Source organism: Notothenia rossii (assembly GCF_949606895.1).
Source record: "Notothenia rossii genome assembly, chromosome: 1".
Lineage (NCBI taxonomy): Eukaryota > Metazoa > Chordata > Actinopteri > Perciformes > Nototheniidae > Notothenia > Notothenia rossii.
In genome coordinates this window covers 48,271,700-48,291,646 of record NC_136912.1, presented here as the reverse complement: position 1 = coordinate 48,291,646, position 19,947 = coordinate 48,271,700, and the positions used below count along the sequence as shown (strand labels likewise).

Genomic DNA, 19,947 nt, shown 5'->3' with positions numbered 1-19,947 from the left:
ATAGTGTAATAGATGCTTTGGACAATAAGAAATATAAAGTTAACTGTTGAGTTGCTCAGTTTTTTAGATTGACAGGGTTTAATAATACAAACAAAAGGAGAGGCACTGTAAAATAAAGATTGGTCTTTCAATAAATTGTGTTGATTTTGTCTTTTGAAATGTTTGTCTAAAGTCAAGTAGCTAGAACTGTTACTTATAGTTTGAATGATACAGTCTGGTTATAATGTGTGGAGGAGGCATCACAGGTAAGAGCACCATTTGTTGTGTTCCATCCACAACAAATGCAGATTGATGTGTGTGTATTTATTGAACTACTATTTCTTGAATCATTACTGTCAGTCCAAAACAAGAGATTTTGTTTTAGTAAAAAAAAAAAAAAAACATTATCTCTTTTCCACTACACTATCTTGAATATTTTAGTTTTTACATCACTACATTTATCTAACAGCTTTAACATTGTAAAGGTGTCACTTCGGACTCTGGGTAATTATGACAGCATGTCCTACTATTTTGAGAGTTTTAACAAACCAGACCTTCATCTATTAATGTAGAAAATAATCAGCACATTAAACCATTATGAAAGTAATCATTAGTTAGCTCATTGTTCAAAATGAGCTCCAACTACAACAGTTAAGTCAACTTGTGCATCGGTAATAACAATAAAACAAATGTATAGTATAATAATAGTATAACTTGTCGACTTTAAATACTTCAACAACACTTTCCTAATTATACTAGCATACTTTTACTAAAGTAACATTAACACGTTTAAATGCAGGGCTTTTGTAAGAGAGTATTTGTATAGTTTAGCATGGTCTACCCCCCCCCCCACATACACACACACACACACACACACACACAAAAGGACACGGTAACGTTGTGATTCACTTCAATTAAAGATAACTACGGAGCTTGCTAACAGCAAGGCACAAGGCTACTTCACTCATTTAGCTAGCTAATGTAAGATACAAATTATGTCGAGCCCTCACTGCTTGTAAAATAAAGAGCACAAACTGACTACTTACCCGAGCGGCGAGCCCCACTGTTCTCCGTCATTTTTCTCCCGGGTTGTTGTGATCACATGACTGACAAAGCCGTGCTCTGATAGGCCAGAACTCGGTTTGATTGCATTAGGGCTCGATTGCTTATCCTGTCTGAGTAGCCCGGATGATGCTGCATCGCAATTTTGGACATCGAATTTTATACAGCAAATTTTTGGGATCTGAATTTGAACATTCAAATTTTTTTCACTTGAATTTTTACATTTTTATTTCACATAGGTAAATTTGGAGCAAAAACATTCAGATACATGATTTTCAAAGTAATTATTTTCAATGCTATATATTCGGTGTCTAATAAAATTCAAATACTTCGGTCTCTTGTTTGCTTCCATATAGCTGTGACATCACGCACTCTAAAATCTGAATAAGGCCTCTTTACCAAGGTCTGAACAATGTTTAATATCCCTAAAAGTAACAATCAGATTTAAAAGTTGTGTTACACGAACAATGTCAGAAAGATGTGTTACGTTTTAAAGTTGGAATGAGGTTTCTGAGTGAAAGTATGAAGGAGCAGTTAGCAGTTGAAGAAGGAGCAGTTAGCAGTTGAAGTTGCATGAAGATTGTTGAAGTCTGAAGATGTTCTCCATTGACTTCAATGGTTAAAAATGGGATGCATTATGGGATGTATCTCAAGTTATGAATGATAAAAGTAATAGCCATCGATTCCCGACCAAGCTGAATGTTTTGATGTTTGAACGGAGTTTCTGCGATGTTCAATGTGGGAAAAGAAGAGGCGCAAAATAACCCGGCGGAATAATAAAGAATTTTGTGTGTAGCACTAGAGAATGCAATTCCTGAAGAAATTGCTACTGGGAATGCTTTATGCTGAAAAGCTGACGCTAAACTGCTATGCTGAAATGTAATGTGTAAGAAGAAAGTGAAGAATTTAGATTGAAATGATACATGAACACTGGGGGCTTGAATGTGTGATAAAAGAAGAAAAGAAAGTAAAAAGGCAAGGAAAAGCAGCAGAATATTTGAACTGCAAATTTCTGAACTGACTTGATGGCGAATGATCTGTCGCCATGGCAACGGCATTTGGTGACACCCCATACGCTTAGATGCTTTGATGGCGGCATCGTTACCAAACCTGTGAAGTTCTGGGCTGTTTGGAGTATTTTCACTGAAGTTATGAGAAAACCGTGTTTCAAGGCGAGCATTGTGTTGCCATGGCAACGGCATTTGAAGAAATCTCCAAACTGTCCCGTAGATGTCTTCACGGCTGGACTGTTAGCGCACTGCTATCTGAAGTCTGCTGCTCTGAGCATGTCAGTTGGAGTGATGACATCATTGTGTTCCATTACACAGGTGTTTATATTCAGGGGTGCACATAACTTTTTTGCCCTGGTTCTCAAAGGAGCACCTGGAGATGTTGCTTGGTGCTTAAAATGAAATAAACCGTAACTTTTGAGGGGGTCTTGACTTTATTTGCCAGACACAGCACTGAACACACATGCAGAGGTGAACACAGAACACACATGCAAAGGTGAACACAAGGCAACATTAGCACGACAAGTAATCCTACAAGCTGTCATCACTACCCTCCTGACTGTCAGACATGATGATGTAGGCCTACTTCTTTCTCTCTGGTTGAGTCTGCGATTATCTGCTTGCATCCACAAGTCAACAGCTAGTTTTGGGTCGAAAGTCTCTGTTGTCATCTTAGACAAGTGGATGTAATCAAATAAGTATGTGAACTTAACCAATAACCTACAATAAATGAATATAACTTATTTTATTTGTGTTGTTCAAAATCCTTACATTACATTACATCACATTGCATTTAGCTGACGCTTTTATCCAAAGCGAAGGTTGTATCTTCCTGGTCGAATGTACTCACTGTAAAGTACATTCAACCAGGTGGAGTCGAAAGAGACGAGTTTTCAGTCTCTTGACTCTCTTGTTCATTCATATCTTATTTTACCTTAACATTTATTTATGCATTTTTTTTTTTACCTCTCCAGTTTTAAAGGATATTTTTTGGTTACTGTCCTATAGTATACATTGGAATTATTTCAAACCTGTTCATCCCAATAATTATAAAGGAGTGCTTTGGAAATATGTGTTTACATAAATTGTGACCAAACCGTTTGAACTTAGACTAAAGTTAACTATCAAACACTCAAGAGTCCTTACATCACTGAGCTGTAGTTATCAGCCTCTCAGTCTGACTGGAGAGGACTCTCCTCCACATTATTGTAGAAACATCTTCTTCTTATATCCCTTAAGCAGCTAGCAGCAGATTCTAATCACAACAGCCAAAGCCAAAGGTGCCATAATACGCCCGTATGTTCATGCAAAAAAACGGGCGAACATACGGGCGTATTTTCGCGCAGTTTTTCATATAATAATGAGCCCCGCCTTCTGTTTTGCATAGCCAGTACATTTAAAGTGTGTGCAACGAATCAGTGAAGAGTTAAGCCAGACTAAAGCAATCTGTTGATGAAAAGTTCCTGTAACATAACTGTTCATTGTGAGATTTATATAGATAGATAGATATAAAGAATAATCACAATAATTAAATCTAAATTAAACATTTACAGTAAATAATATAAAGTATAAACATATCTACAGTCACAACTTCATTATTGTTATTCATACTTTGTTATGTAGTTTATTAATGTTCCCGTGCTTTCAGTTTCCATCCAGTAATATAATCACAATGCTATTTTGAAGGTGTGTTCAAAACAATCTATGTAATGCAACTTGCTGTACGTACTGCTATTGGGGAATCTGATGTATGTTGTAATGTAATGGAGCCACTTCATCCAAAACAGTACTCCGGTTAGAGATGACACCTGACGGGAAATAGTCTCAATTGGTACACACTGTGAATATGAGTGGGAAAAATGAGTGTAATAAATGCTTTTTAGACAAGAAATATAAAGTTAACTCAACTAAAGTTGCTCATTATTTTTGTATTGTCAATACTATTACTGCATAACTAATATCTCACATCTGAAGGTTTAAAGAAAAGGCACCTTAAAATAAAGATTCGTCTTTCAATACATTAGCTGATTGATTTTGTCTTTTCAATTGTTTATCTAAAATCAAGTAGTTATAACTGGTACTTATCGTTTGAAGATACAGTCTGGTTATAATGCTTTTTGAAGGAGGAAAACAGATAAGAGCACTAACTAGCTAATGTATCTTAGCTTGAATTAAATGCATTTAACGTATAATGAAGTGACTGCAAATAAATGTATCACAAACTTTATAAAAACTTTTATTTCAGTGCACAAATACACAGAATAAAGAATACATTCAGGTCCATGTAGAAAAATAAGAAATACTTTAGTCCCCTCGATCTTCCTCTCTTTGACGTTTCCTCATATCAGTAGAGGAAAAGTGTGTGTGTACAAGATAGATATTAATTTTACTCTACAATTTCCTACCCTATTCTTAAATAAGTCTGCAATGCAACTGAAAGGTACACTAATAAAAGTAAAACGTTGTATCAACAAACAAAAATTAGAGTAGAGAAATATTTTACATTGACTCAATGAAAGTCAATTTCTTCAGATCAATCTGTATATTTTAACTCAATTTTTTTGAATGAAAAACAAGTTGTTCACACAACCAGCTTTGGCCTCTGGGGCAGCCATTACCTGATCTTAGACATGTTAATAAGTACCACAGTTAAAATGCAGTAATATGTGCCGCTTCCAAACATCAAACTCTTAGGAAAAAGACTTGTCCTTATTATCCACTGCACACTTTTTTAAAGCAACACTGACAACTTGCGCCTGTGAGACATGTAATCTCTGAAAATTATTAGACATGCTTCTACAGTGAAAATCGGTCATACTGTAAGTGCAACTTCTGAACACAACACTTTTTTGCAAATGTTTTATAATGCATAATTATTATAAAACCTTGGTTTTAGAAACCTTACCATGTAACTATGGTAACTGAGTGAGTGCAACAAAGTGTCTAGTCTGGGATGAACAGCTGGGTTCTCAGTCTATTCACTTTTGGGCTCATCTTTTTCCCCTCAAGCTCCATCAGGACTTTTTGCACAACTTCAAAAGTGGATTGCAGTTATTTCGGATATCTTAAGTTCAGTGCGTATATGAGCCCGAAGAGCATGGCAAAAGCTGTCGCAAACCGAGGGCAAGCCGCTGAGGACGTCTGTTCCTTCGATGAGAACCTTGACGTCTTTGGGTCGATGAAACTGATCCTCTTTCCCAATGACAAAGATTGCCATTGTTGCCTGCTCCAGTTCTCCAGCCTCAGCTTCCTGCAGATCATGCAAACAAAAAGGGAAATGGATGAGGACCACAGAGTGTAGTTCAACAGGCCTGAGGCGCAAAAGTTTCCCCAAGTTTGCTACCTTTTTAAAAATACAAGATTATAGTGGATAGATGAAAAAAGGCAAGTTCTCAGTTTAGTCGGCCCAAGAGGAAAGCTCAGGAGGTCATCACAAATGACTAGCTTTCTAACCAAGCAGTTATTTGCATGCAGTACAAATATGTTATTTTTCTTTTATGAACAAACTTCTTGTGAGTGAGTGGGAGGTCTTGCCTGGAATTCTTTGATGAGATGGTCAACAGGTTCACCCAGGTAGATCATTAGAGATTTGAGGATGCATTCTCTTCTGATGGTGATGTCCACAGTCTGAGTAAGAACAGATATATATATATATATATATATATATATATATATATATATGTATCTATCTTTTCATAGATAGATAGATAGATAGATAGATAGATATATATATTAGGGATGCACTGAATATTCGGCCGCCGAAAATTATCGGCCGAAAATGGTTAAAAAGGCCCTTTCGGCCGAAAAAATGTCACCGAATGTCAGAGAACAGGGTTACGTTGGTAAACTAACGTGTTGTTGTGATGACGTAATCAAAACGCAAAACGGCGCGCGACCATGCTCGCGGCTGGCTCACAGCCAACTTGTCTGCCGCTCGGAGATATTTAAAAATATCAGAGAAAGAGGCGCGGATTGCGATTTGTAAAACGTGTTCACCTGACATTTCTCGAGGGGGTGTAACTGCAAAGACTTTCACCACTAAACACCCGGACAAATATGCGGAGTAAGATCAAATCACAAGCACTGACAGCGGGGGACTGTTCAGCGCTGCCTCTCATGTGCTTGATGAGAAGAGGAACAGACTTATGGCTGATAAATCAGAGAAACTACTGTTCATTAAAAAGAACCTCCCACTTTTCCTTAATAAGTAGACAAGGCTGGCTTATCATAAGCTTATCTAGTTCTACATGTCTACTCTATACCCACTTTCCTGAACAAATTTCATTGTGAGTTATAATTCACCATCTCAGGTTATCATTAGGGGGAAATGATAGCAGCACAGTGTTCAATATATTGTACTTTCGGTATCTAAATGATACTGTTGTTTACATTGCTCATGAGGACAGACCACCTTATTTGCAAATTCTTGAAATTGTAATTTAATTTGTAATTGGTTGTGGATTTTGTATCCAGTTTTCACTTTATGTATCTTTATACAATGTTTACTACTTTGCTTAGGAGGACAGACAGCCTTATTTACAGATTCTTGAAATTCAATTGTAATTTCATTTGTAAATAGTTACATTCTTGTGGATTTATCCAGTTTGCACATTTGTATGGATGCACTTATACACACATACATACATACATATATATGTGTATGTATGTATATACATATATACACATACATACATACATATATATGTGTATGTATGTATATACACATATATATATATATATATATATATATATATACATATACAGGGTATATACAGGAATCCTGAAGTCAAATTTAATACCTTTTAAGACTTTTTTTAAGACCCTTTCCATACATTTTAAGACCTTATCGCCACTTCAAGTTCTAACATTGGCGACACACTTTACCTCACATTTACTATATACAGTATTGATTGTAAGATAGCACAACTAAACCGTTTATGATAACTCCTTATCATAATTCAGATAGAACAAAGCACAAGAGAATGAATTTTGTGACCAACCCAATGCAAGGTTTATTAGAAAAATTATTTGACCAATAAACAAAACAAATGACAAAATGTTGTACTATGAAATATACATTAAACTTTGGTCAGCTTCAGCGGGGTAATGCCATGTAGGAGTTCACAAATACCCATCATGGCATGTGATTCAATTCATTTGCTTTGCTGTCCCACTCTTTTTCGGTTTGTTCCAGCTCAATGCATTTCTCTTTGTGCCTCCTCCTGAGGGTGTTGGACTTTGTTAGCAGTTGAGCCATTAAAGATCCAGCTTTTCCCTCAGCCTGCTCAGCAAGTTGATCAGCATCTTTCTGAAGGACACCGCACACTTCTTTTAGGATCTTCCTTTTCTTTTTGAGCTGTTCTAGCTCATCTTCAACTGCTCTTCTCTTGAGGCTCTGTGTGGCACTCTGTCTCTTCTTCTGTTGTTGATCCAGGTAAATCCTGTACCTTGATCTTGCGAAGGCTGCAGAAGCCAGGAGCTCCTTAGTGAGTGGCACCTTTAGAACGCCACCACAGACACTAACCTGGTCGCAGATCAACCTTTGTGCCTCCAGGGATTCTTCAAGGAGGTTGACAGTTTCAACCTCCTTGTTGACAGAGAACCCCCTTTCAACCGTGGCTTGACCATGGGACAGAAGTAGAAGGCTCTGGCAGAATCTCCGCAGCTCAGGGTATGTGCTGAGAGCTTCGTGCAGGAAAACATCGAGCCGCTGCTCAAATGGCTGGAAGGAGAGGAAGCCTTCACCTCTACCCTCAACAGACAGAAATCTTTTAAATTGCTGGACGATCACATCACCTACAACATTGACAGAGAAAAGGAAAGAAGTAATTATTCATATGTCATTATATTTCATTCCACAGTCATCTGCTTCATCCGTTGTTTGAGAGATACATAGCTTGCAGCATCTGTACACATAAAAAGCACAGTGTATTGTAGATTTCCTAAAACAAATTTAAACAAGAATGCGTAATAATTAAATCCACACAAGCTTCTATTGTCCCTAAACAATACTTGTTCCTACCAGCTGAAACTCCTCCTGCCAACTGCTTGTCCTCCAGGAATCTTTCGACTACACTCTTCATCTTTCTGATGCACCACTCTGGATCCCTGCTCATGTTTGTGGGATCCAAACATGCAATGTGACTGACGACTGGAAATTTGAGGGGGCTTTTCTCCTGCACTTTCTTGACCATTGCAGCCAGGCCCTTCATGCACTCTTTCCTGAACGTGAGCACAGAAAGCTCACCTACTCTGCCTCCTGGTTTGCTCTGAAGTGCCTGACAAATAATACATAGACTGTAAATTGTGCAGAAAGGATGATTTACAAAATAAAGTTTATATCAACCTCTCATTGAAATGACAAAATGAGTTTCAATATACATTTATTTGAAACTACACAATATGTAATCTAAGTTCATTTAATTTTTTAACAAATGTCCCTTCATTAGCATAATAAAATGGTAAAAAGGTCAATTTATCATATTAAACTGGCTGGATCAGTGTACAGGTAGAGCAAAGACATAGTAGGCCCATAACTGTATAGATCTATACATATACAGTACGTCTCTGAAAATATATCAAAATTACCTTGATGACAGATTCAGCACCAAGGCCTATGTCAGCATTCATCGGGGAGACCCAGTTCTTCTCATCAGCTGCATCGACTTTGGTGAGCTTCAGGGGGGTGATGTCCTCTAGGAGTTCACTCTTCACAAACCGTCTCAGTAGACTCTACCATATTATAAAGAAATAACAAGAAATCAATGACAGAACCATTAGTGTGGATTAATCAAATTCAGTTTAATTACTGTTATTATTACCTTCAGTAACTCAGCCAAGTCTTTAGCTAAGAAGGGCATCACTGGTTCATCAGTTTGAAATTTTAACAGGAAGGGGCTGAAGGTCCTGGATATCGCAAAGAAGAACTGCAGCTTGGCTATGATGAGTGGATCCCCTTGTGCTGCCGCAATGGTGTCATAAGAGGCTGTGGCAGGGTTTGGGATCTTCTTGTTTTTGACACCATCCACGTACTTCTGTAGCATCGGCCAAATTTCAACCGCTCTCTCTGCCACACGGACATTTTCAACCCATCTGTGGCCGCAGAATGGTAGTGGGAAGCAGGAGGACCCTGTCAGACTGGTGAAGTCCTCTCTCCTCGCAGGAACGTTGTGGAAGAGGTAGTGCATTGCTCTCAGGAGCCTTTCAAGCTGCCACATCGTAAAACCGGCCTTTACTGCGTTGTGGAGAGTGTGAAGGCCACAGCTTCCAACAAGGACAAGCTGAGCACCTCCATAGAGCTCTGCGTGCTCTTTCTGTAGAATATTCACCAATTTGAAGTTGACGTTGGGTCCATCCATGCTGACAGACATAAGCTGCCTCATCTTCAGTTGTGCACCACATTCCTGTGAATTAACAGTAATAAATTAATGACAACAATCCTTGAAAGTGTATTCTTGAAATACAGGGTCATTCAGATGCACGGTAAGGTGCAACTATAGGTTTGTCACTCATAACATTTAAATTAGTCATTTATTTGGTGTTTAAATGTCATGAAGCAAGATTGCAATATTAACTTACATTTTATAATTGAAACACATTACTGGTGGTATCTCCGTTCTCTCCTCCCACTGTGAATCGCGAGAAAGTTTCAGGGCGACAGAGACACAGAGCGTTACCGTAACCATAGTAACTCACTCTCACCAGAGGGAGAGACGCTGTGCTGCTGCTGACCAGAGCCGTATAATATAATCTATCTATTCTATCTATACGGCGCTGCTGCTGATTGAGATTACTCTGAGCAGCATGCTAAATTACCATATAATAGATCTTTATGTATATTTTTCGCATTTCCCCCGGTAATAACTTTTGTCGTAAAAATGTGTTTCTAGTCGCATCTTAAATAATACTCGCTAATTGCCTAAGAGCGTCTGAAAAGATGCCAAATCTACCAAAAATAGCCATGTGTGCAACAAAAGATTCAGTCGTTTACAAAGCACATAACTCATATTCATAATATATGTTTTGAAAATAAAAAAAGACCTGGGATTGAAGAAAAAAAGACCCGTGGCTCAGGCAGGCCCTAAACATGAAATGCAAGTAGACTAGAGATACACTTACTTTAATGTGATGCAGCAAGTCCTCGGCTCTTCCGTGTCCCAAAAATTGCGACCCAAGATACCTGGCCCGTACACAGCCATCATCCCAATAACGAATGTGGACGTCCATCTGTTTTTTCTTGGTGGCTTGATTAAGGCTCTCGTCAAACATCAGCACAAACGGCCCAGCCTTGTTGATGCTATTAACGAGCTGTTCTTTAAAGTAAGGGGCCAAGCCGAATCGGACTATGTACCCTGTTTTGTCTTTTCCACAGGCGAACTTCTTGGCTATTTCCGAATCTGGGAACATAGCTCGGAAAAGATCGGAAATCCCTTCGTTGGAATTGATGGATTGGTGTTTAATTACGGTGTTGAGGCACCACAGAACCTCTGCCTGCAGCGTTGGAGTGGCGCCCAGCATCACTCGGAGGTCAGCAGTAGCGCTAGATGAAGTGGCGGAAGCTGTAGTAGCTTCAGCGATAGGGGGTGGGGGCGGTGATGTTACGCAGAAATGCGCGATTGAGACCTGCTGTCTGCGTCCCACAGCGGCTTTGTGGCTAGCACTTAGCATGTGGGACCGGACAGCTTTGATCCCCATCGAGGCAACACTAATCGCCTTCCGACACATGCAGCAGTAGGCCTCACGGTTATTCCCAGACACGGGCCTCAGCCATGGTTCGAACTCCGTATCCTCCAACCATTTGGATGAAAACTTGCATTTCCCCATGTTGTAACCGGGGTAAACTGACCTTCGCGCGCTATCAAGCAGCAGTCATCAGTGAGCGTGCAATGTCCTGTTCAGATGACGTAAAATCCAACGGGATGAAAAAAAAAAATAACTACACAGAATCACACTATACACCTACGCAATGATTAAATTCAGGCAAACTTTAGAATATAATTTATATACTTATTGCAAACAAGCTACAAAATGTAATACCTTGGAAAATGCAATTTAATACTTTTTAAAAGCCTTATTTTTCGCTAAATTGATTTATCAACTTTTAATACTTTTTAAGACCCCGCGGACACCCTGATATATATACATATATACATATATATATATATATATATATATACACATACATACAAACTTTGTATATATATATATATATATATATATATATATATATATATACATATATATATATACATACATATATATATATACATACATATATATATATATACATACATACATACATACAAACTTTGTATATATATATATATATATATACACTCATTCTGACCTTGTACATGAATGTATCTTTTAAGAGTTATTAGCCGCATTCCCCCAACTGTATAGTCAGCCAATGGGTATTCTTCATCAGGAAGTTCTTCAGATGGCAAATCATCATTCAACTGATCAGTAGTAGCCTACCCGTTTCAAATGATTCTAAAACATCATACCCATCAACAATTCCAGGCTTAAAATCATTAAGTGTATGAGTGGTATGCTTCCTACATTTGTGAGTATTGAAAGCTCCGTAATGATTTGTTTTGTATGAGCAACCAGAAAACATACAATTTACAAATTCATACCATGACATTTTTATTTATTTTTTTAAACTTTCAATTCAAAATATATCAAACATTAAACTTAAATTCAAAGCCTATACTTTATTTTAGGACAGTGGTCAACATTTTGGTGATGTAAAAATATATAACACAATGTTGTAAACTAAAGTTACATTTACAATATCTTTATCAATAGAACTCGAAAATTAAAATAGAAGTCGCTCGTCAATATGAAAGAAGTCCACTTACTCCGTCCTTAAATTGACGTTTAACACCAGAATTTCTACTCGGGTAATAAATACAAATTCATAGTCTTATCTATTTATTTACAATAGAAAACACGCAGCCCGCCTGTTCATACTGTTTACAGGCCACCAAGCCTCAGTTAAGAGAAGGTCAAGTTGATACTTAAAGAGCAACTTCCAGGTTCGAGACACCTGTGAATAAATGTGTAGGAAAATGATGAATACACTAGATTTTCCCAAAAATATACAGAAATATACACTACAGTGACATCTGGCGTCGTTTTTGTAAGAAATGTTCACTTCCGCATAAAAAAGCCTCGGCACGTGACCTCCCGCGTGTGACGTAACACGGGGGACACAAGGGGGAGAGCGGCCGGTGTAACGTATTAATAAACATGGATCCCAATGCTAGTTTCGACACAGAAGAAGTTAAACATGAATATTCAAATGCATATGACGGACCACAACCTTATAATTATGAGCCTGCTAGGAGCCAGGAGCAGCCAAGGATTAGAAGAAATAACGGCCATCGGAGAGAAATTGAGCTGTGGTGTGAGGAGAACCAGTGGAGAACTGGGCAGCTATCTTGGTGAGTGACCGGCGTTAGCTACAGAATGTTCGCCAACGTCACATCACAACATTGTAAAGTTAGCTATCATATATCAGGATTAGGGATGTAACGATATACCGAATATCGCGGTAAATAAACTTCCCAATACCGTCGTGAGACTGACCAAATCTACCGCGATTTAAAAAAAAAAAAAAAAAAAAATTAATTCTTTTTTTTTTTTAAATAGTAACGTTACTGGCAGGACTGTTGATACTGATCCATAACAGAAACTAATGCGCAAGTATCAGCCGTATCTCGCTCCACACTACGGTGCTGTGTACCGGAGGAGAGACGCGAGATACGGCTGATACTTGACGATCTGGCGGAGAAAGGTTGTGGAGCCTCCGTTGATATGTCGTTGTAAATGGCTTGATGGAGAGCAGGTGTGTAGTCGGGGAGGGTGCACAGCTGATTGCAGCAGGTGAGTGGAGGTTGAGCCGGGAGCCAGGAGTGACAGCCACCACGCACACACAAACAACACAGACAGGGGGAAACAAACAAACACAAAGGAGATGGCTGGAGCAGTACAGCCACCACAGCGTTACGTAATGCAACTCCACACTATGTCTTATGGTGCCGTGTACCGGAGGGGGGAGAGAGAGAGCAGCGAAAGGGGGGGGGGAGATAAAAGTAATACGGTTTCCTGATAAAGCTGTGGAGAGTATGTGCTGCAGGGAGGTGGATGCACAACGCACCCAGGAACGAACGCTAGCTCCGGTCCTTTTTACTGTGGACTCGATGTCCTGACAGGCTGGTATTTGTGCAACCTGCACAAACACAATACTGCACCATGATTACAAATGGTTAAATACAATGTAAAACTCACGAAAAATACCAGCTCCTTAAAACACAACCGCTCTACTCAACGCAACTCTACCCGCGGTCAGAGAGCGGAGATGTGTCCCCTGCGTGATGTAATATGACGCGTTTGACGTATGACCTTAAAAAAAAGCCGTTTTTAAGAGCAGAGCTCGAAATTGCTCCTTTCCCTCTGAATTCCTGCCCTTATGTCTCGTAAAACATATCAAATCCTGCATTCACTTTTTTAATTGTAATTTACAAGCAAGTTTAAGCATAAATGTAGAAAAAAAAAAAACCTGCAAGATGCTCTTTAATGTTTGTCTGAGTATATCTACCTTTGAATCTGGCCATGACTCATGCTGGTAGGCCGCTTCATTATAAATATTAAAAAAGAACACCATGCATGTCATGATGGCACATAACAGCTCGCGGCCGCAGATTACTGCGGGTCCCAGACCCCAAAAATATTTTTATTGCAGATCTACATGAATCACACAAACGACCTATTTTGGATTCAAAACGGCAAATTTCGCCGAAAGGTGACAAGTTTGCATCCCTGTATGTTACACCCACACAATGAAAGTACACTATTACTGTAATATTTACATTTACCTATCTTCAAATCGATCATTGTTGTTGTTGCTGTATTCTCCAGGTTCTGATGCTCCATCTCCACTGCTGCTAGTGTTACAAGTCCGCTGTGCAGAGCTGGTAATCAGATAAGCCTGTTGAACAGGAGAAAAGAATGAAGCAGAGGGAAAGTTGCTGCCGTTTGTGTGGTTGTCCTAGGCAGAATTTCTTAAACACATTAATAAATTCACTTACAAATTATATCCGTTTTCTCTATTTATCTAATCATTCTCTCGTTTGACGCCACATGTATCTCTGCGTTGTGTGGTCGAATGAATATAATAATACATTACATTTATAAAGCGCTTTTCCTGGTGCTCAAAGCGCTTAATATGACTTCCTTCTTGCCAACCAGGTTTATTATCTGTGCAAACAGAATATAAGGAAATGGCTTCACCAGCTTTCTAACTCAATACTTCTCCTCAGTGAGGCCTGAAGCTAACTGAGAATGTAAAAATACATTTAGCAAAAATAAACTATGTCTGACATATTTCCTTTTCTAATCAAAAATGGACATAAATCCACATGCCATAATATGACTTTCATGAAGGATTAAAGCCTTTTTCATTTACAGTATAATACAGTGATAACAGATAACACACACAGTACATGACTGTACTCACTTTAACATGGCTGTTGTACAGGCACAATATTAGCATAGCATTAGCGCTTTAGCATTTAAATAATATGAACAATTATGACCTCAGACCAGCATTTCACATATTTATACAAACAGAATAAACTTGAAATATAAGCCAGACTAGTGCACGGGACTCATACACATAGTAACATAGTAGAGCTACATTATTCAGGGAGCAACAGCCTGTGTTAAAGAAGCTAGCGGACGCCATTAGCCACACGCTAATGGCGTAGCTCACAGAATGACATTAAACTACACATAAAACAGTTTCAAAGACACTTCTTACATCGAAATATGACATAATCTGTGTACACAGTACACACTACTAACCTGATGAACAGGAGAAATGAATGAAGCAGAGGGAAAGTTGCTGCCATGTGTCTGTTGTCTTCTTCTTCTTCTTCTTCTTCTTCTTCTTTTCTTCTTCTTCTCTTGGACCATGCCGTTTCTCGAACGCTAAACCGGAAGTGGCGATATCGTAAACCGGAAGTGAGGCTAAGAACGGCGAACTTCAAGATAACAATACCATTAGCACTCCTAGTGGTGACTTTATGAACTGCAAACATTCCTCATTCCACCACTGCACCACTTTCCTCCTACCCTCTGTTGTTCTTTTTGGTATAGTTTTATTTGCTGCTTCTTTAATGTGCATTGTGATTTGATTTGAGCACTCCTCTATACTTCCTTCTAATGCTAACAATTGTGCTGACTCCTTACGGCAAAGTCTACATTTCTCCCAGTCTGCTTTACCAAAGCACCACCTGGAAAATATACTCACTTCCTATTTGTGTTGATGATAGTGAGAACTGGGTAAGGATCACTTCCTATGGTACAGTCACTTTTTACATAGCATTCACACGATTTAGCTAAACTATCCGTCACAAGTGTGAGGTCCAAACATGATTGTGTCCCCCTATTCATGTCTATTCTTGTTTTTTGTCCATCATTAAAGCAAAAACAATGATCTTTTCTCTTTCTTCTAAAACATCCCCATTACTGTCTGTTTGACTGCTTCCCCATAGGCCAGGGGTCGGCAACCCACGGGCCGCATGCGGCCCTTTAAACCCTCTGCTCTGGCTCCCTTGAGTTTAGACAAAAATAAGAAGGAAATAAAATAAAAGTATTTGTAGGACTATTTATATTTTGTTGCATGGTTGAAAATGTTTCATATCTTGTATTTTGAGGTGATACTGTGACACATAAATTTAAAAAAAACGGTTTTAATTAGATCAACTAAAATATGCGTCACATCCTGCTACGGTCCCGCGCGAGCGCCTTTTCTTGGAGGCGAATAACCTGACCCCCGGCTCGATGAGCGAACTATGGATAAATCAAAGAAAAGTACCGGAGGAACACAGGATTTCATTTTGTGTGGAAAGAGTTATATGCCTTCAAAGCAAACGATGCTGGTTTACCGGTATGTTTGATATGTATAGAGAAGTTGTCAAAGGTGCTGCAGCCTTTACGCATCGAGGAACAACACGGGAGAGGAAGACAGCTGACGATCTTCAGTCATAATTCAATGGGGTATTTAATTTATTTCAGAAAACACTTTTTGTTATATTCCATGGAATGCTCTTAACGTCCCGATAGCAATGAATATATTAAATGCTTTGACAATAAATACATACTAAAATTAATCTCTGGAAGCCGTAGCGCTGTATTAAGCACGACCAATCATTTTAGCCGGCCCGGCTAAAATAACTGGATGGCCTAACTGCCTGTCAGCCTTCAATCTGTGCACAAACTTATCTCGTGGCCTCATTGATGATGCACGTTCGTGTATGTTGGAGGAGGGACTCTGTAAGAAAGTCTGAAGGAAGAGGCATATTTTTTCCGGTTGTGTATTTTCAAATTCTAGCGCACTCAAGCTGGTTTCTCCATTCTTACCTACCCTACCTTGAACTCTTTTTAGGGTGCAGCTATATGTTTTATTTATTTCAAAGTGGGCCCATTTTAATATTTTTTTTTCCTTCAAATGTGCAGAGGATTCCCCAAGTGCTGTGTTTAATTTATTTTAAGGTAGGCCTGTCTATTATTTTTTAATTCTCCTTATAGGAGTTCTTTGTTTCTTATTAGAGGCTAACAGTTTTATATAATGTTGTAAATAGCCTAATAAATGCAAAAAAAACTGTAGTTTTTGTCTGACATAACAATAAATACAACTTTATTAGCTATGAAATATGTTTTGCGGCTCCAGACAAAAAAATGTTTTAGAAAAAGGAGCAAAATGGCTCTTTTGGTCAAAAAGGTTGCAGACCCCTGCCATAGGCTGTTGTGAGCATTAAAGTCACCACACCATACTTCCCTTCTGTGAGCCGTCCCTGCTATTGTCTGTCAAGTTTCAATGTGAAGATTTTTACACGGGTTATAGAAATTGACAAGCTTTATGCTTCCTTCTTTCATTGGGCTGCACATTTCTACTATGACACATGCCTTGTCTTCAGGGGATGGAACTGGGGGCGGAAAAGAAGAACCGGTTCCGAACCAAAAGAGCACTAGCACGGAGCTAGAACGGGAACCGCGTTGGTGTGAAAGGGGCACTGTGTTCTTTGTTCCGTTTTAGAAAGGAAGTGTGAATACACAGATTCTGATTCTGAAGAAAACGGATATAATTTATAAGTGAATCAGAGCTGGTAATCAGATAATAAGCCTGTTGAACAGGAGAAAAGAATGAAGCAGAGGGAAAGTTGCTGCCGTTTGTGTGGTTGTCCTAGCCAGAATTTATTAAACACATTAATAAATTAATAAGTGTGATAGTCATTCATGGTCATTCATGGTATAGCCGCCTGGTCGTCTTCCTCCGGGCCTCAGACAACAACAGGAGCACTACCGTGATGGCGAGCTTCATGGACGCGGTGGCCAAGTATGGTGTGCCCTCGAGGGTCAGAACCGACCATGGGGGCGAAAACAACGCTGTCTGCCTAATGATGAACATCTTCAGAGGCTCTCACAGAGGCAGTGCTCTCCGTGGAAGAAGCACTCACAACCAGAGAATAGAACGGCTCGGGGTGACCTGTGGCGAGGTGTGAGCAATGTCTATTATGACCTCTTCAACAAGTGAAGGCTTAATAGACGTAGACAATGAAATGCACATGTGGGCCCTGCATTATGTCTATCTCCCACGCATAAACCATGACCTACAGGGTTTTTTGGACCAGTGGAACAATCATGGGTTGAGGACCGAAAGACACCAGAGTCCCATACAACTTTTTCTCCAAGGTTGCCTGGAACGGCAGGGCCAGACCACTTCTGCCATGCAGAGCCTCTTTGGTGGAGGACAAGGAGATGCTCAGGAGGAGCCAGAAAGAGAGGGTGGAGCTGATGCAGGGGATGTTGCATTGGACTGGCCAGAGAGGGTCACCATACCTCGAAACCAGCACCTGCTAAGCGATGAGGACATGGAGCAACTCACCGCACAGTTTGATCCTCTTGCTGGTCGTAGAGGAGATCTTGGACTGGACGTCATCCAAAATATACTGTCATTCATGGCAACATTGAATGTTGTCTGATTTTGTCACGGACATGACACATATTTCACAGCGGCCCCCCCGCAGGCTTTGCCCTTTGAACTCACACTAATTGCCTTTTTTTAAACTACTACTTTGCATATTTTTCTAGTGTGCAGTGTATATATGTGTGTACCTATGTTTTTATGTTGTAGTATTCAAGTGAATTTTCCTTAAATAAATTACTTAGTTTAAACAATGGTCTCTCTCATTGATGTTGTGACAGTTACTAGCCCGCTTGTGGTCTGCACTTTGCCACGGTGACTGGGCTTTATATAGTCATCCATTGGGATGTGTTTTTGACAAATAACAGTCCAGACCTCATGGGGAAATTCAATAATAGCCACTAAATGTTTTTTTAAAGAAAACATAATGTGTTGACATTGATATATTACAAAACATATCCCTGAGTTTAACATTGTTCATTAGTCCCATGGTACATAAGCACATACTGTAGGAAAGAAAAGAAAAAAGCTATAGATAAATGCACTATGCATTGCTGCCTGAGAACATGCACAGCTTGAAATGCTATTAATATCTGCATGAAGTTTAAAAAATGCTCTTGTTTCTTTTACTAATTACAATGCTTTTCAACATGTATCTATCCATTTTCATTCAGTCTTCATAAGCGATGCTGTTTCTTGGTGAGCTTGACAGTAATTCTTGACTCCAATGAGGTGAAGAGGCTAAAATTAAGTTTATAATGTATTCTCTGGATGTTCTCAGACATCTAGGATATGTTCTTGTGAGTACCTGGGCATAATGTAATAAAATATTCCGACTGACTAATTGTGATACCACTTTTACCTACTGATAATCTAAAACCTAGCAACGGATAATGTAAAATTCTCGTGAAAATGCATAATTGGGAATTGATCACGTTTTCAGGTTCGTTTATTATTATTTTTTAAACTTATAAAGTTATCCATTTGGTGTTCTAAGACCTGGGATGTATGTCATACATGTGTGCCATGGCATTCAGCTAAACCGAAAATATCTCCATCACAGCTACACACTGTGTTGTGTGTCCACTTGCACTTCATCCCCTCGTCACCCTGTTAGTATATAAGTCCTGGTTTTCTGTCCTGTTCTTGTCGGTTCCTTGTTTGTCTATGTCATGAAGTTCTGTTTTTTTCCGTGTTGATTGTTGTTACTTGAGTTCCTGTTCTGCCTGTTAAATATACATTTTTGTTAAGTTTTCTGCTGTCTCCGCATTTGGGTCCAACCATTCCTTGCTTCACATGACAATGATTGATTTGTACTATATATCGAATTGCTATTTTTGCCATTATTGTATTGTAATTAGTGCTTTTGCAGGGAATTATTATTATTACTTTAAATCTCATAGATATTAACACTATTATACATATGGCTGAAATAATCATCATCATTAATTGTTTTGTGATATTATGTCCCTCTTGTTTTCATATATATATATGTGTCCCCTCTTCCTTCACAAGCACTATATATCAATATATATATATCTATTCTGAAGCATGCAATGAAATAGAAGCAGAAAATGCTGCAGTGTTTGTGATGAACCTTTGTATACATTTCTGAATAAGTCTCAGAACCATTTTGTGGTACACTCTAAAAAGTGTACTTGATAGTAGTTGAAGTAACTTAATGCATTTAATAAATCTGATTCAGATTTATGCTTTAGAGATTCCAATGTACTTTTGTGGGTTGCATTCATGTGATTTTTTTGTTCGTTGATTTGACTTGCTATTTTGTTATCAGTGAAAGCAAATCAATCAAGTTTCTCTCATCTAACGTGCGTGTGACGTCATGACGTCAACACTCAAAAAAAGGACTTTGGCTGGCTTTTACATCAAATAAAATGTAAC

General features: G+C 38.8%; 1 protein-coding gene and 1 long non-coding RNA gene across 2 annotated transcripts; both read right to left on the bottom strand.

Annotated features, from left to right (window-relative positions):
- Positions 1-4,277: 4,277 nt before the first annotated feature.
- Positions 4,278-15,322, bottom strand: LOC307015935. Its single transcript, XR_013801682.1, has 4 exons — positions 14,922-15,322; positions 13,934-14,046; positions 5,586-5,678; positions 4,278-5,301 (listed from the first exon to the last, which is right to left on the bottom strand). It is a non-coding gene; the product is annotated as an uncharacterized lncRNA (long non-coding RNA).
- Positions 6,788-11,135, bottom strand: LOC307042810 (uncharacterized protein). The gene is made up of 5 exons (XM_079686954.1): positions 10,170-11,135; positions 8,873-9,454; positions 8,640-8,783; positions 8,074-8,329; positions 6,788-7,847 (listed from the first exon to the last, which is right to left on the bottom strand). The coding sequence occupies exons 1-5, from the start codon at positions 10,872-10,874 to the stop codon at positions 7,186-7,188; spliced, it is 2,349 nt and encodes a 782-aa protein (XP_079543080.1). The 5' UTR covers positions 10,875-11,135; the 3' UTR covers positions 6,788-7,185.
- Positions 15,323-19,947: the final 4,625 nt, after the last annotated feature.

Bases quoted from the DNA above. Each gene is read 5' to 3' on its own strand.
- LOC307042810 (XM_079686954.1), bottom strand. From the start codon at position 10,874: ATGGGGAAATGCAAGTTTTCATCCAAATGGTTGGAGGATACGGAGTTC. The intron at 8,784-8,872 runs GTAATAATAACA...ATAATATGGTAG, and splicing joins ACTTGGCTGAGTTACTGAAG to AGTCTACTGAGACGGTTTGT. The intron at 7,848-8,073 runs GTAGGAACAAGT...TCAATGTTGTAG, and splicing joins GGCAGGAGGAGTTTCAGCTG to GTGATGTGATCGTCCAGCAA.